The 14,601-nt window shown below is 51.3% G+C and overlaps 1 protein-coding gene across 1 annotated transcript; it reads right to left on the bottom strand.

Moving 5' to 3' along the window:
• Positions 1-13,454: 13,454 nt before the first annotated feature.
• On the bottom strand, positions 13,455-14,378 carry LOC136113008 (olfactory receptor 14A16-like). Its single transcript, XM_065857947.1, has one exon. The coding sequence runs from the start codon at positions 14,376-14,378 to the stop codon at positions 13,455-13,457; it is 924 nt and encodes a 307-aa protein (XP_065714019.1).
• Between the last annotated feature and the right edge of the window lie 223 nt (positions 14,379-14,601).

Raw genomic sequence — 14,601 nt, 5'->3', positions numbered from 1 at the left:
TCATCTCCTCCATCATCCTGGTTGGGCAGTCTAGAACAGACACCCACGAGGATGTCGGCCTTGTTGGACTTCCCCCTCATTCTGGTCCACAGACACTCAACCTTGTCACTGCTGGCCTCAAGTTTAACAGAGTCAAGAGACTCTCTAACATATAAAGCCACTCCTCCACCTCTCCTACCCTGCCTGTGTCTTCTGAAGAGCTTGTGGCCACACATAGCAGCCCTGCAGTCGTATGAGTCATCCCACCATGTTTCTGTGATGGAACTATGTCACAGCTTTCCTGCTGCACGATGGCTTCCAGCTCCTCTTGCTTGTTGCCCATACTGCGTGCATTAGTGTACATGCACTTCAAGTGGGCTGCTAATTTCACTCTTAATTCAGGCTTTCCGTCCTTAGGCTGATCTTTGGAGAGCCCAGTTTCAATCCCTTCCCCCTTCAAACCCAGTTTAAAGCCCTCCTGATCAGCCCCGACAACTTCTGGGCTATAGTTCTCTTGCTCTTCCTAGAAGGATGAAGCCCATCTCATATGAGGAGACCAGATACCATGGAGTTTGCCCCATGGTCAAAAAACCCAAAATGTTGATGGTGACACCAATCCTTTGGCCACCTGTTAATGAGATGGGCTTTTCTACTCCTCTCATTATTTATCTCCTCATCTATCCCACACAGCACAGGAACTGAGCCAAATATCGCCTGTGCTCCTGTTCCATGAACTGACCGACCCAGTGCTTTAAAGTCTTTTTTAATTATCTTGGCATTTCTTCTATTAATGTCCTCGCTGCCAGCTTGGACTGCTAACAGGGGATAACAGTCTGAGGGCTGAATTAGCTCCGGAAGTCTTCTATTAATGTCCCTCAGCCCGACCCCAGGAAGGCAGCAGACATCCCTGTGGGATGGGTCTGGGCGACATACAGGGCCCTCTGCTCCCCTCAGGAGGAGTCGCCGACTACAACCACCCTTGTTTGTTTTTTTCTTACAGCTGCAGTTGTAATCCGTTTTGTAGATGAGGTCCATCCAGGAGGATGGTCCATCCAGGCACATCTTCTTGGCTGTTCTCTGCCTGATTTTCTGGGTCCAGGGCCTCATATCTATTTGTTAAGGGCACCAGGGGTGGTGATGGGGTTCAAGAGAGGGTTCTTTTACCTCTCCGATCAGGGACCTATTCCCATTCCTCCCCATCAATTAGGTCTGCTCTATCTGCCTTATGGCAGGAGGGACAGGGCTTCGCCATCTCCTGTTGCCCACCCTAAGGAGTCAAAAGGGTTTGACTCCACCAGTCAATTTCCTCCTCACTCTCCCTAATGCACCTTAGTCTCTACACCTCTTCCTTAAGCTCTGCCACTGGGCACAGTAAGTCATTGCCCTGGTCACATTGTACACAGGTGCCTCCCATACCATCCTCTGGTACCAATGCCGGGCACAGACACTCTGCACAGCCAGACACCTGGGTGGCTGCATCCTCCTTGGAGGGCAGTGTCTGTGTAGACACACTCTTTGTGTTAGCAGCAACAGCTTTCCTTTTCTAGAAACCACTGCTGCCTTTAGTTAAACCGGGGAAAAAAACCACACCCAGACAAAACCCCTGATAATCTGACCTACAAGAGCTGGTGGTGTCCTGTCTGCTGGCCCTGCCGCACCCCAGTGTGTGTCACCAGCAACAGGTGAGAGGTCGAGCAGCAAGGAGGGACAGAACCTCTGTGCCCTACTGCACGAGCTACCACGGTCACTGCTGCAGCACAGCGTGGGTCGTGCTCACCTGCCCCATAACCTCGTTCACCTCCCAGTGCCTGGTGCATCTCTGCCCTCCTAGAAGCTTTTTCAAGGCAAAGGGGAGGGGATGTGATCACCATTGCCGTGGTAACGTCAGCCGCCTCCGCAAGGGCTGCTGGGGACTTCCGAGCAGCGAAATCGAAAATGCGACCAGAAGCCCCTCTCTTTACCCTCTTCGACCTCTGTAACTTTGAGATTTCACTCGCAGCTCCAGCTGAGCTGGCTTCAGTCTGCTGATCCCAGGAACTGAGCAGGGCTGTATCAGGGCAGGAGAACAACCCTGTCCATCAGGACAGAGCAGGACCTGACACGCTGAGCGGTGACCCTGAGGAGAAGGGCCTGGGCACTCCAAGGTCCCCACACAAGCCCGTGGTGCACGCTCACCATGAACAAGGCAGCTGCACACGGGGCTGCATGGGGAGGAGCGTGGGGACCCAGACACCTGGAGTTCTCATCACATTCGGTTCAGCACTGGTGTGACCCCACACACACGGGGGTGTGCCAGTGTGCGGCTTCCCAGTTTGGAGAAGCAGGGAGGAACTGGAGAGTGCAGGGCTCTGCCAAGGCAGGTTCAGGACCTTGTGCACATGGTGTGGGATGCTGAGGGACCTGGGCTGCTTTGGCCCAGCAGCGCTGGGGAGGCTGCAGCAGTGCAGGAGTCACCTGAGAGTGCTTGAAGGGTGGTTTCAGAGGTGGTGGAGGTTTCTTCATAGTGAGAAAGAGCATGAGAAAGAAATAATGGCCCAAAGTGCAGCTGGGGAGGTCCAGGCTGGACGTGAGCAGAAAGGAATGTGACTGGAAGGGCAGTGCTGTGGTGGAGCAGGTCAGCAGAGGGAGTCTGCATCAGCCCAAGGCTTTGTGCTTCAAGGAACAGCTGGGGAGGGTGGAGAGATCTCAGCAAAGGAAGGAAGATGCTCAGACAAGAGCAAGGTGGGGCAGCAGGGGGGATGTCTGCAGCCTGCAGGGAGAGAGGTGCAGGGGATGCCACAGCACAGGACAGGCTGTGGTGGGGATGATCAAGGGACGTAAAGAGGCTGAAAGCCCCAACAGACATGAGCTCCTTCTCCCCTTGGCTATGGCTGTTGTCTGCACCTCTGATGCCTGTGAGGAGGCACCTTGTCCTTCCAGCACAGGGGCCTCATGGCCTCCTTGTCCCCAACCAGGAACCTGGGAGGTGTGGGACCATAGTCCTGCCCTTGACCTTGCACAGCCCCACATCACACTGGCCCAGGAGGGGTGCATGGCAACATTGGTGGACAGGATCTGACTTCCCAGGGGCTGGGGGTCAGGGCTTGGCCCTTTGGTTAATGAAACACATCCAGGTTTACTTATCATCTAAGAGAACTTCACCTTGCTTTTCCTGACCTGTTGTCACTGCATCCCGTTTTCTTCTCTAACCAGACCCTGGGGTCATTTCCTCAGTAGTGATCCTCAGTGGGACTCATTAACATTGCAAGAAACTTTGGAGTTTGAAACTGACTTCTTGAGAGGTTTCATCAGCTTCCTCTCAGGGTCTGAGGCCCATGGACTCAGCACCAAACCCACCAGAGGGGTCATTAAAGCGCCTTGGGCTGCTCCTGTGCTGCTGAGCTGGGCTGGGCTCCTGGGACACAGGGAGCTCCTGGCAAGCGGCAGCGCTGCAGAGAGACAGCTCTGCCCAGGAGCAGCTCCTCTGCACAGCGCAGCAGGGCTGAGGGCTCTGCCTGCGGATCTCAGGGAGACGAGCAAGGCAGAGAGAGATTAAAGGTGGTCAGGACTGGGAGGATGACTGAGAGCTCACTGGAGGAGAAACCTTTGCAGCCCTTGCCATGGTAAGTCTCTGGGTGCTGGGCAATGCAGCTGTAGCTCCTGGAGCCATCTCCTTAAACTGGCACAGGCACAGCTGGTGGGATATGTAAGGACAGGGATCTTTTTCAGCAACTTCGAAAAGCTGAGAAGCAAATTGTGCACCCAGGGGTGCCCAGGGCTGTCCTGCAGAGCAGGGTCCCTGCACCCCAGGGCTGTGCTGGGGCAGGGACTCTGCCGCCTGCCAGGGTCAGCGCTCAGCCTGCCCGGGGAGATCCCATGGCAGCAGCTGTGGGGGGAAGGAGCGACCCCTGGCAGGGCAGGCTGGGAGATTGTGGGGTTGAAGGGTGCTGTGTGGGTCCGGGCTGCTCAGAGCTCCAGATCACCCCACAGACATGGCAGAGGGTCCTTCTGAACAACGACATCAAGACAGGAACAGCTGCAAGGGAAGGAGTCTGTGCTTTCAGTTTTCCGCTCTTGGTTGTCTGGGTGTGCAGTGGGAGATGGGGATTTATTTCTGTCTTTGCAGAAGACACTGAGACCCCAGTTCTCGTTAGGACTTGTCTGAGCTGCTCCTGAGCCCCTGCACACGCAGAGCTGCCCCTGGGCAGTGCCAGGAGGTGTGAGCAGGACAGAGCTGAGCACACAGCGGGTGGGACGGGGTCTCTGACACTGACAGGGAGCAGACCCAGGGACAGAGACACAGCTGCAGGCAGCACAGCCATGGGCAGGAGGAGTTAACTGCTACCAGAAATGCTGCGGACAGGATTAAGGGACATACTCTCGAGTGCAGACATATTTCCCAGTGCAACCCCCTGGTCTCCTCTCCTCCCCAGCAGAGCCTCTGCCCCAAAGCCATAGAGTCCACATCTCAAGTCTCCACCTCAGCAACTGGACCTCCAGGTGAAGGGTTCCTGGAACGTGATACACAGGTGCTAAAAGTACTTGCTCTACAGTGTCATTATGTCATTATGTGAGTGGCAGCAGCACAGCCAGGTAAGGAGAAGGTTCCACAGCATGCCCGTCGGCCTTTCTGTCCTTGCTTTTTCTGGTAGCACTGCGTTGTTCCCTGTTTCTCCACCTGTCCCTGGAGCACTTGCTCTCTGGGGTTGGGGTGGCAGGGTGGGTCAGTTTATGTTCTGACACCAACTCAGGGAGTTTTGCCTCAGAGGTGTTTTCATGGAAACTAGATGTCCAAGCTGCATTTTAAACTGTGATGAACTGGTTTCCTTACTTGGTAGAAAGAGAGAATGAGCAGAAACATCCCTCCATTGGTGAGGGGGTTTTCCATGAGAAACAGCCTGTTTATTTGCCTCAGAGAAGTCTCCTTTAACTTGTCTCTGTCCTTTCCTCCTTGCACAGGTCCTCATGCCCACAGGCAGCAAATGGCCAACAGCAGCTCCACCACCCAGTTCCTCCTCCTGGCGTTCACAGACACACGGGAGCTGCAGCTCTTGCACTTCTGGCTCTTCCTGGGCATCTACCTGGCTGCCCTGCTGGGCAACGGCCTCATCATCACCACCATAGCCTGGGACCAGCACCTCCACACCCCCATGTACTTCTTCCTGCTCAACCTCGCCCTCCTCGACATGGGATCCATCTCCACCATTGTCCCCAAGTCCATGGCAAACTCCCTCTGGGACAGCAGGGCCATCTCATACTCAGGATGTGCTGCACAGGTCTTCTTTATGTGTTTCTTGGTTGGTGGAGAGTATTTTCTTCTCACCATCATGTCCTACGACCGCTACGTTGCCATCTGCAAACCCCTGCACTACGGGACCCTCGGGGGCAGCAGAGCTTGTGTCCACATGGCAGCAACTGCCTGGGCCACTGGGTTTCTCAGTGCTCTGATGCACACGGCCAATACATTTTCACTGCCACTGTGCAAGGGCAATGCCCTGGACCAGTTCTTCTGTGAAATCCCCCAGATCCTCAAGCTCTCCTGCTCACACTACTACACCAGGGAAGTCTGGCTTCTTGCAGTTATTGTATTAGTAGCATTTGGGTGTTTTGTGTTCATTGTGCTGTCCTATGTGCAGATCTTCAGGGCCGTGCTGAGGATCCCCTCTGAGCAGGGACGGCACAAAGCCTTTTCCACCTGCCTCCCTCACCTGGCCGTGGTCTCCCTGTTTGTCAGCACTGGTTCATTTGCCTGCCTAAAGCCCCCCTCCATCTCCTCCCCTTCACTGGATCTGGTGGTGTCTGTTCTGTACTCAGTGGTGCCTCCAGTTGTGAATCCCCTCATCTACAGCATGAGGAACCAGGAGCTCAAGGATGCCCTGAGGAAATTCATATCTTAGTGTTTTCTGGAGCAATAAACTTCCCATCTGCTTCTATATAGCAACTTTAATGTAGCTAATTAGAGGCCCTGCCTGTTGTCTGTATTTTCTGTTGGCTTTGGCTAGTTTTTGGTTTTGTTTTTGTTTTTAATTCTGATAATATTGTCATGCCCTTTCTAATTCTCTGTCTCCTTTCTTTCATAACCACTGGCTGTTTAAAAGAGGAGCCATGCTCTTCTTCTCTCTAAATAAAATAAAGGTTCCTGTAGTGATTTGTTTTTCACTATATCCTTCCTGCAAGGACATTTTGGATGTTCAGGGTCAGTTTCAGTGTGCATGGGTGGAGGGGAAAAGAGTCCAGCACTGCAGCCCTGACAGGGAGCACCAGCGCTTGTTCTTCCAGAGCTGTTCTCGTTCCACTCCCACACTCTCCTTCTCATCCCCTGTGTTGGTGCAAGGCCTGAGTGCTCTGGCAGCTTGGTCCCCGTCCTGCTGTGTGTCAGTGCTGTGAGCGCAGGCAGGGACAGGCAATGGGCACTGCTGTGACAGAGCTGGCCTCTGTAACAGTACTTCTATAAAGAAAAGTGATCTTCTTAGGGCACTGCCAAAAGGCTTAGGTCTTCTTGAATTTTCTTTCAAGAACTCACACAAGAAAGCAGAAAGGAGGTTGAAACATCAGAGTACATCTGAGCAGTGTGTGTGTGCAGGGCTGGCACACAGCAGTGTCCTCTCACAGCCAGGCCTCCTGCCAGAGACCTGCAGGACCAGCAGAGCAGGGGCTGGGCTGTGCTCATCTGCACTGGACACCCCTTCAGAAGGATCCGCAGGTCAATCACCATGGACCGGCCCCCCACAACCACCATTTCTAGCCCTGGCCTCTCAGCCCAGCTCACAGAGGTTGTTCTTCCCTCCATGGATGGACACAGAATGAGCAGTTTAGCAGTTCATGTTTGCTTTGTACAGATGAGATGTGAGCACGCACATCATGTACATGAGGTGACATGAACCTGAGTGAGCACAAACACCATTCCTTAGGGCTCCATGAAGGCCTGTGGCACAAACAAGGTATTGAGGTCACTTCATGTTGGAAGTAACATCCCATGGGAAATCACCTGAATGCAGCACTGGGTTGTGCTTTCTTGAACTGTGATCCTCCGTGTCCACTCCTCATGACATGGGACATCTCAGATGAGTGCGGAGCAGGTGACACAGCACAGGGCTGAGGTGTCTCCCGTTCTTTGGGAGTGGAAACAGGAGGCCAGAGGGACACTGTGACTCCTGCCTCTGTGTGTAAAAGGGACAGACTCTGTCTGTGAGCATCCCTGGGTGCATAAGGAGCCCATGAGGTCACCTCAGATGTGGACACCTGACAGAACCCTGGATCAGTGAGATTCATCTCAGCTGCCTTGGACAGGATCATTTCAAGTGCTCCAGTCTGCTCTGTCACCCTTGCCTGTGATTCCAGATTGTGATGTCAAAAGGGCCCTAGAAACCAGAATGGGTCTGGGGTCCTAAGGAAACACAGATCTCAAACCCATCTTCAAGAAGAGCAGGAATAGGAACTGGGAGAATAACAGGCTGGCCACCCTACCTCCCTCCCTGGGAAGGGGATAGGACGTGTCCTCCTGCAACCATTTCCAGGTATATGAAGGACAAGGAAGGGACTGCTGAACCCAAATGGACAGGGGAAAGAAAGGCATGTTGTGTACAGGGTGTTTGGAAGGCTCAGCCATGGTCTCCTTCTGGCCAGAGTGGTGCTGATGGGGCTCAAGAAGTGGATGCGGGGTGGGAAGTTGGCTGAACCATCAAGCCCAAATATCATCAGTGGGACAAAGTCCACCATGCAGTCAGTTACTGATGTCATCTCTCAGTGACCGGCACTTGGGCCAACACTGTTGAACATCTTTATTCTCCCTTTCTAAGATATAACAGAGAGCACTTAAGTGCCTTGAGGATGATGCAAACCTAGGTGGAGGCCTTGAGCAATCTCACCTGGTTTACCCTGCCCAGAGCAGGAGAGTGAGACAAGATGAGTGAGACAAGGGCTCTCTGCAAACCTGAGTTATCCTGTGATTTGACTGAATTTGATAGAAGAACAGGAAAAAAACAAAAAAAAAAAGAAAAAAAAGAAAGGCTGAAGAAGAGATATAGAGGGTGTTAACAGGAGTTCCAGTGAGGAGTGCTTTTCACTCACATTTAACTCAAATTTGACAAATTTGAACAAGGTGAGGAAGCAAGATGGGCGTCTACAGCCTGTGGGAAAGAGGAGCAGGTGTAGGAATGTGTAGAGCATGATTCAGTCTTGGTCAGGTCCTGGGTGCTAAGGAAGGGATGGATGGATGTGGTATTATGAGGTCAGTTGTGTCTCAGACATCCATAATCCAGTCAGAATCCTGTGGCTGTGAAGGGGACAGTGAGGTCAGTTCTATCTCTGGAGGTGACAGCCCAGCAGCAGGGACATGGCTGGGAAAGAACCTCTGCCTAAGTACCCACAGGCCCTACCCAGGAAGAGGCCTTGGAGATGGGTTGTCATGTCCATTCTGCTTGAGATGATGATGGCACAGCAGCAGGAACATGGTTGTGTCTGTCAGAGAAGCTGAAAGGCCAGCATCACTCATGGGATTTAGAAGATCACAGTGAGGTGACTTCTCTCTGGTCAACTGCAAGACCACAAGAAGACTAACCAGTTGGTTTCCATGTTTGACGGGCAGTTTCTGAGGTGATAAAGCTTTCTCAAGTGGTGGGAAAAACCAAGAGAGAAAAAATAAAAGCCACCACGTGCAGACTGGGAAGGGGAGACTGGATATCAGGAGGAAGAAATGTCACTGGAAGGGCAGTGCTGTAGTGCAAGAGGTCACCCATGGGGAGCTGGAAGTTGTTGTCCCAGTGTTGTCCTTCCCTCGGCCTTGCACACCCACATCCCACGGTCCCAGGAAGAGCCCTGAGCCGTGTGTGAGGGACAGGATCCCCCTTCCCATTGCCTGGAGGTAATGGCTCCTCGTTTCTGATTCAGAAAGCAAACCAAGGGGTTTCTCACCATCAGAGCTGAAGAAAAGACTAAAAAGAGACTTCATGGTGGCTACAGCTTCCTCACAAGGGGAGAAGGAAGGGAAGGTACAGATCTCTTCTCTCTGGTGACCAATGACAGAACCCAGATGATGGCAGAAACATGTGCCAGGGGAGGGTCAGGTTGGACATGAGGAAAAGGTTCTTCCCCCAGAGGTGCTGGACACTGAACAGGCTCCCAGGGAGGTGTCACGGACCCAACCTGACAGTGTTCAAGAAGAGACTGGACAACGTCCTCAGACACACGGGGTGACCTGTGGGGTGTCCTGTGCAGGGACAGGAGATGGACTCCATGATCCTTGTGGGTTTCTTCCAACTCAGAACATTCTATGATTCTATGAAATACTAGGTCAAAAGTCCATGTTTTAATTGTTCAGATGAGATGTAAACACACACATCGTGTGCATGTCCATTGTGTGCATGTGGTGAGATGAACCAAGTGAGCACAAATGCTCTCAGCTATTCCTTGGGGTTCCATAAAGGTCAGTGGGACAGAGATGGTGTTCAGGGGTCTCTTACAACGTGTTATTGTAGGACTCCATGAATCTTTTCCTTGGAGAGCTCTTTCATGTCAGAATAGACAGAGGAAGAACAACAAAAAACAGAGTCAGAAGCAGAGGTATAAAATGCCCCAGAGTAAATACAGCAGCTCCTCTGAGGAACATTTCTCCACTCAAAGCCTTGATAGGAAATCTATTGGATAAATTTGATGAAATCAGCTCAGTTTGATCTGCTCACACACTGGACCACAAGGAGGGTGATGGCTGGGTCACTTGTGTCTCAGGAACTCATAATCCAGTAGGAACCAATGGCTGTGGAGGGGACTGTGAGGTCACTTCTGCCTCTGCAGGGGACAGGCCAACAGCAGGAACATGGCTGGGAAAGGACTGTGAGGTCACGCATACCAGACCAGCAATCGGGCCCAGTCAGCATGGCTTTGTGAAAGGCAGGTCCTGCTTGACCAGCCTGATCTCCTTCTATGACAAAGTGACCGGCTGAGCAGATGAGGGAAAGTCTGAATCCACCACACAGGCTGTGGGTGTTGTGTCCTTAGACTGCAGTAAAGCCTTTGACACCGTATCCCACAGCATCTCCTGGAGAAGCTGCAGCTCATGGCCTGGATGATGTATCTGCAATGGGTAAAGAAGTGGCTGGAGGGCCGGGCCCAAAGAGTTGTGGTGAATGGAGCCAAATCCAGTTGGTGGCTGGTCATGAGTGGTGGTTTCTTGGGCTCAGTACTGGGGCCGGTTGTGTTTAATCTCTTTATCAATGATCTGGATGAGGGGATCAAGTGCACCCTCAGTAAGTTTGCAGATGACACCAAATTGGGTGGGAGTGTTGATCTGCTGGAATGTAGGAAGACTCTACAGAGCGATCTGGAGCTGCTGGTTCATTAGGCTGAGGCCATTTGTCTGAGGTTTAACACGGCCATGTGCCAGTTCCTGTACTGGGGTCATAACAACCCCATGCAACAATAAAGGCTTGGAGGAGAGTGGCTCGAAAGATGCCTGATGGCAAAAGACCTCAGGATATTGATCGAAAATGACTGAACATGGGCCAGTGTGTGCCCAGGAGGCCAAAAAGGCCAATGGCTTCTTGGTGTGCATCAAGAATAGTGTAGTAAGCAGAACCAGGGCAACGATCATCCCCTTGTACTTGACGATGGTGCAGCCACAACTCGAATGCAGAGAAACACTGCCACATGGAGCAGCTTGGAACGTGGAGACTGGACATGAGGAGGAAGAAATGTCACCCAAAGGGTAGTGCTGTGTTACGAGAAATCATCCAGAAGGAGCATGAGATCAGTCCATGTCCTCGTGTTTCAAGGAACAGAGCATGAGAGTGGAGACACACCAGTAAATGTATGGAAATACCAGGGTAAGAGCAAGGGGAGGAAGTGAGATGGGTGTCTACAGCCTGCAGGGAAACAGAAACAGCTGTGGGACAGTGTAGGACAAGCTGTGGTGGAGATGGCAAAGGGCACTGGCAAGGCTGGATGTCACCAAGAGAATGCAAGTCTTTGTCCCCTTGGCTATGGCAATGGCCTCTGCCACCAAAGCCTGTGAGGAGACATGTTGTCCTCAGGCACTGGGGCACCTCATGGCCTCCTTGCACACCCCCGGTAAGGCTGGGAGCTGTCACACCATTGTCCTTCACTCAGCATCACACAGCCCACATCCCCCTGGCCCAGGAAGAGCCCTGAGCAATGTGTGAGGGACAGGATCTGCCTTCCCAGGGGCTGGGGGTCAGGCCTTGGCCTCTCTGCTTCACCCAACAAAACCAGGCTTTTCTCAGCACCTCAGCTGCCTGCACATTTCCCTTTGTTTTTCTGCCATCATGGCCTCCAATTCTCTGCTCTAACGAGACCCTGGGGAGGCTTTGCTGGTACTTGCCCTCAGTGGAACTCATTAATACTTCAAGGTACTTAGTACTTTTTTCTTCTGGCTTTGACTTCTGGAAAGGTTTGTGCAATCTCCTCTCAGCACCTGAGTAATGTTCAAGGACTCAGCACCAAATGCACCATGGGGCTCATTACACTGAAGAAAGCTCTAACAAGCCATGTCTCTTCTTGTAATTTCCTTCCAATCTTATATAGTTAATTAGAGAGTTTTCTTGTTGTAATTATGGAGAAAGATTTCAAGAAGCTTCTGATAAAAAAGTCTTTTATTGTAAAGGGGGTATTTTAATACTTTTTAGTTTGGAGAAGAGGTGATTTCAGCATTATCTGATGTGGATCCAGGGTCTCTCCTAAGCAGGTCTGGACTGGCTGGAGAAGCTGTCCCATGAGGTCTCACACCGTGTGCACAACCTTGCTCCTCACCTCCCCAGCCCCATCGTTTCTCTCATGGCCCCCTGGGCCTTGCATCCCTTTTCCTTACACCAGACTTCTCCCCTGCAGTCTGCAGCTGGATGTGCCGGCTCCTTTGCACCAGCTCCCACCTGCTCTCCTTGGAGACCTGGCTGCACACAGCAAAGAGGGACTTTGCTTTACCTTTGAACAAACAAAATAACACTGAAAAGAGTCATGATTAAAAGAAAACACACTCCTCAACTGTATGACAAGGACAAACTGCCAGCACTGAGGTTCACCTTCTCCAAGGCAGAACCGTGCAAGAAATGTGTTAGACAGAAAGGAAGTTTAACAGTAAACACAATAAAAGGGTTGGCTAAAGACATAATTAGACAGACTACTGAAAAACAAGGAAGCTTTTAACTCCTTGAAGCTGAAAGCAACAACTGGATTGTGGAAAAGTGTCTCAGTGAACAAAGAGTAAGAGGAAGGGAAATAAAGAGTGCAGATCAGCTGCTGGAAATGGGACTTCAGACACGGTCAGTTTAGTTAGGGCAGGAGGAAATACCTGGAGGATGAGGGAGATCAGATGCACAGATAACAGAGGGAGTGCTGAGAAGGCAAATGTAGTGGAGGATCAGAAGTTCTCCTCTTGCTCTTAATGCACATCCTGAAAAGTCTCATTTTGATATGATGGGAAAAGACTGTGTTTAAAGTATTCAAAACAAAGAAAGGGCAATTACAACACCAACAACGTTTGATACTTAAAGTTGCAAGAAGACATTTCCTTCACTCTACATCTTTCATTTGGTCTGTTTTTCTCTCCATTGTTTTAAAATGCTCTCTAGATTTCTCTCCTACCAAAGCCTCCAGCATTAAGAACGATAACCCTTGTGTCTTGCACAGAGTCGAAGGCACCAAACAATCCACTGCCATGGACTGTCAGTGCCACTTTTACCGTTGGCACACATTGAGTGATGCTGGAAACTGTTGGCCACTCTTGCCTGATGGAGGAAAGAAGAAGAAAAAGGTTAATTGAACTGTTCTCTTTTTAGACGGCCATGTTGACAGTGATCTCAACAGATCTGTGTTATCCATCTTTCTACAAGATCATAAGGAAAAAATGTATTTATTTTGTTGGTAAATATATAGGAAAAATATATGTTTGTGTCCAGTTACTCAGCAAAATACATTTCTTACCAGCACTCTCAAAGGAGAAATCTTTCTTCTGAGAAATTGCTGTCTCCCAAGCCTCTGTGACTGGAGACAGGAATCTGGAGAACAACCAGCAGTGGATGGGGTGTTGGTAGGTAGGGTCTGGCGGCCGGAAGATCTCGCACTGTACTGAAAGGCAGTAGCACCTCCCTTGATAGGTAGTGGTGTGTGGTGTGTGATCCAAGCAGACGGAAGTGACGTTGTAAACTCAAGGTATATATTGCTGTGTTACCTGCCAATAAACGCCATTTGCCGCCCACCACATTGGTGTCTGCGGGCTGATGACCCGAGCGGCCTGGGGGTGGCCATCGTGCTGTTCCTGAACCAGGTCGCTGTTGCCACCTTGTGGCTGCAACAAGCTGCATATTTATACAGCCAGTGGGTTTGAAAACAAAAGCAGACAATGAATTAGAAAGGGGATGGCAAAAATATCATGATTTATTAAAAAATAAATACCACCAACACACAGACACAGAATCTGGGACTCTGATGAGTTACATTAAAGCTGTTATCGGTTAGAGAGCAGATGACGGACACTTTATTAGTTTTTAAATGCTTCCAGCAATTAGTTTGCTCAGGGCATCCTTGACCTCCTTGTTCCTCAGGCTGTAAATGAGGGGGTTCAATGTTGGAGGTATCAGTGAGTATAGAACAGACACCACCAGGTCCAAGGACAGGAAGGAGATGGAGGGGGGCTTCAGATAGGCAAAAAAAGAGGTGCTGGCAAACAGAGAGACCACGGCCAGGTGAGGGAGGCAGGTGGAAAAGGCTTTGTGCCGTCCCTGCTCAGAAGGGATCCTCAGCACGGCCCTGAAGATCTGCACATAGGACAGCACAATTAAAATAAAACACATAGAAAATAAACAGCCACTAACCACAATAAGCCCAGCTTCCCTTAGGTAGGTGCCTGAGCAGGAGAGCTTGAGGATGTGGGGTATTTCACAGAAGAACTGGTCCAGGGCATTGCCCTTGCACAGGGGCAGTGAAAATGTATTGGCCGTGTGCAGCAGAGCATTGAGAAACCCAGTGGCCCAGGCAGCTGCTGCCATGGGGACACAAGCTCTGCTGCCCAGGAGGGTCCCGTAGTGCAGGGGTTTGCAGATGGCAATGTAGCGGTCGTAGGACATGATGGTCAGAAGACAATACTCTGTTGACATTGCAAAGATAAAGAGAAAGACCTGGATAACACATCCTGCATAGGAAATGGCCCTGGTGTCCCAGAGGGAATTGGCCATGGACTTGGGGACAATGGTGGAGATGCAACCCAGGTCAAGCAGAGAGAGGTTGAGCAGGAAGAAGTACATGGGGGTGTGGAGGTGCTGGTCCCAGGCTATGGTGGTGATGATGAGGCCGTTGCCCAGCAGGGCAGCCAGGTAGATGCCCAGGAAGAGCCAGAAGTGCAAGAGCTGCAGCTCCCGTGTGTCTGCGAGCGGCAGGAGGAGGAACTGGGTGATGGAGCTGCTGTTGGACATTTGCTGCCTGTGGGCATGAGGATCTGTGCAAGAAGGAAAATATAGTGATGGTTTAGATGAGACTTCTCTGGGAAAATCCAAAGCCATTTCCCCCGGACCCTCCCACCCCATCACACTGAGACACTTTTCTTTTTCCAGGAGAAGGTCCTGGCTGGAGCCCTCGTCAATGCTTGATGAGTGTGCAATGAAGAGCAGGGTCTGTGCACAGGGGCTCTTGAGCAGT

The sequence above is a fragment of the Patagioenas fasciata genome, chromosome 30 (genome assembly GCF_037038585.1).
Source record: "Patagioenas fasciata isolate bPatFas1 chromosome 30, bPatFas1.hap1, whole genome shotgun sequence".
In the NCBI taxonomy this organism is placed as follows: domain Eukaryota; kingdom Metazoa; phylum Chordata; class Aves; order Columbiformes; family Columbidae; genus Patagioenas; species Patagioenas fasciata.
The sequence above is the reverse complement of the archived record's forward strand: the minus strand, read 5'-3'. Positions and strand labels throughout refer to the sequence as shown.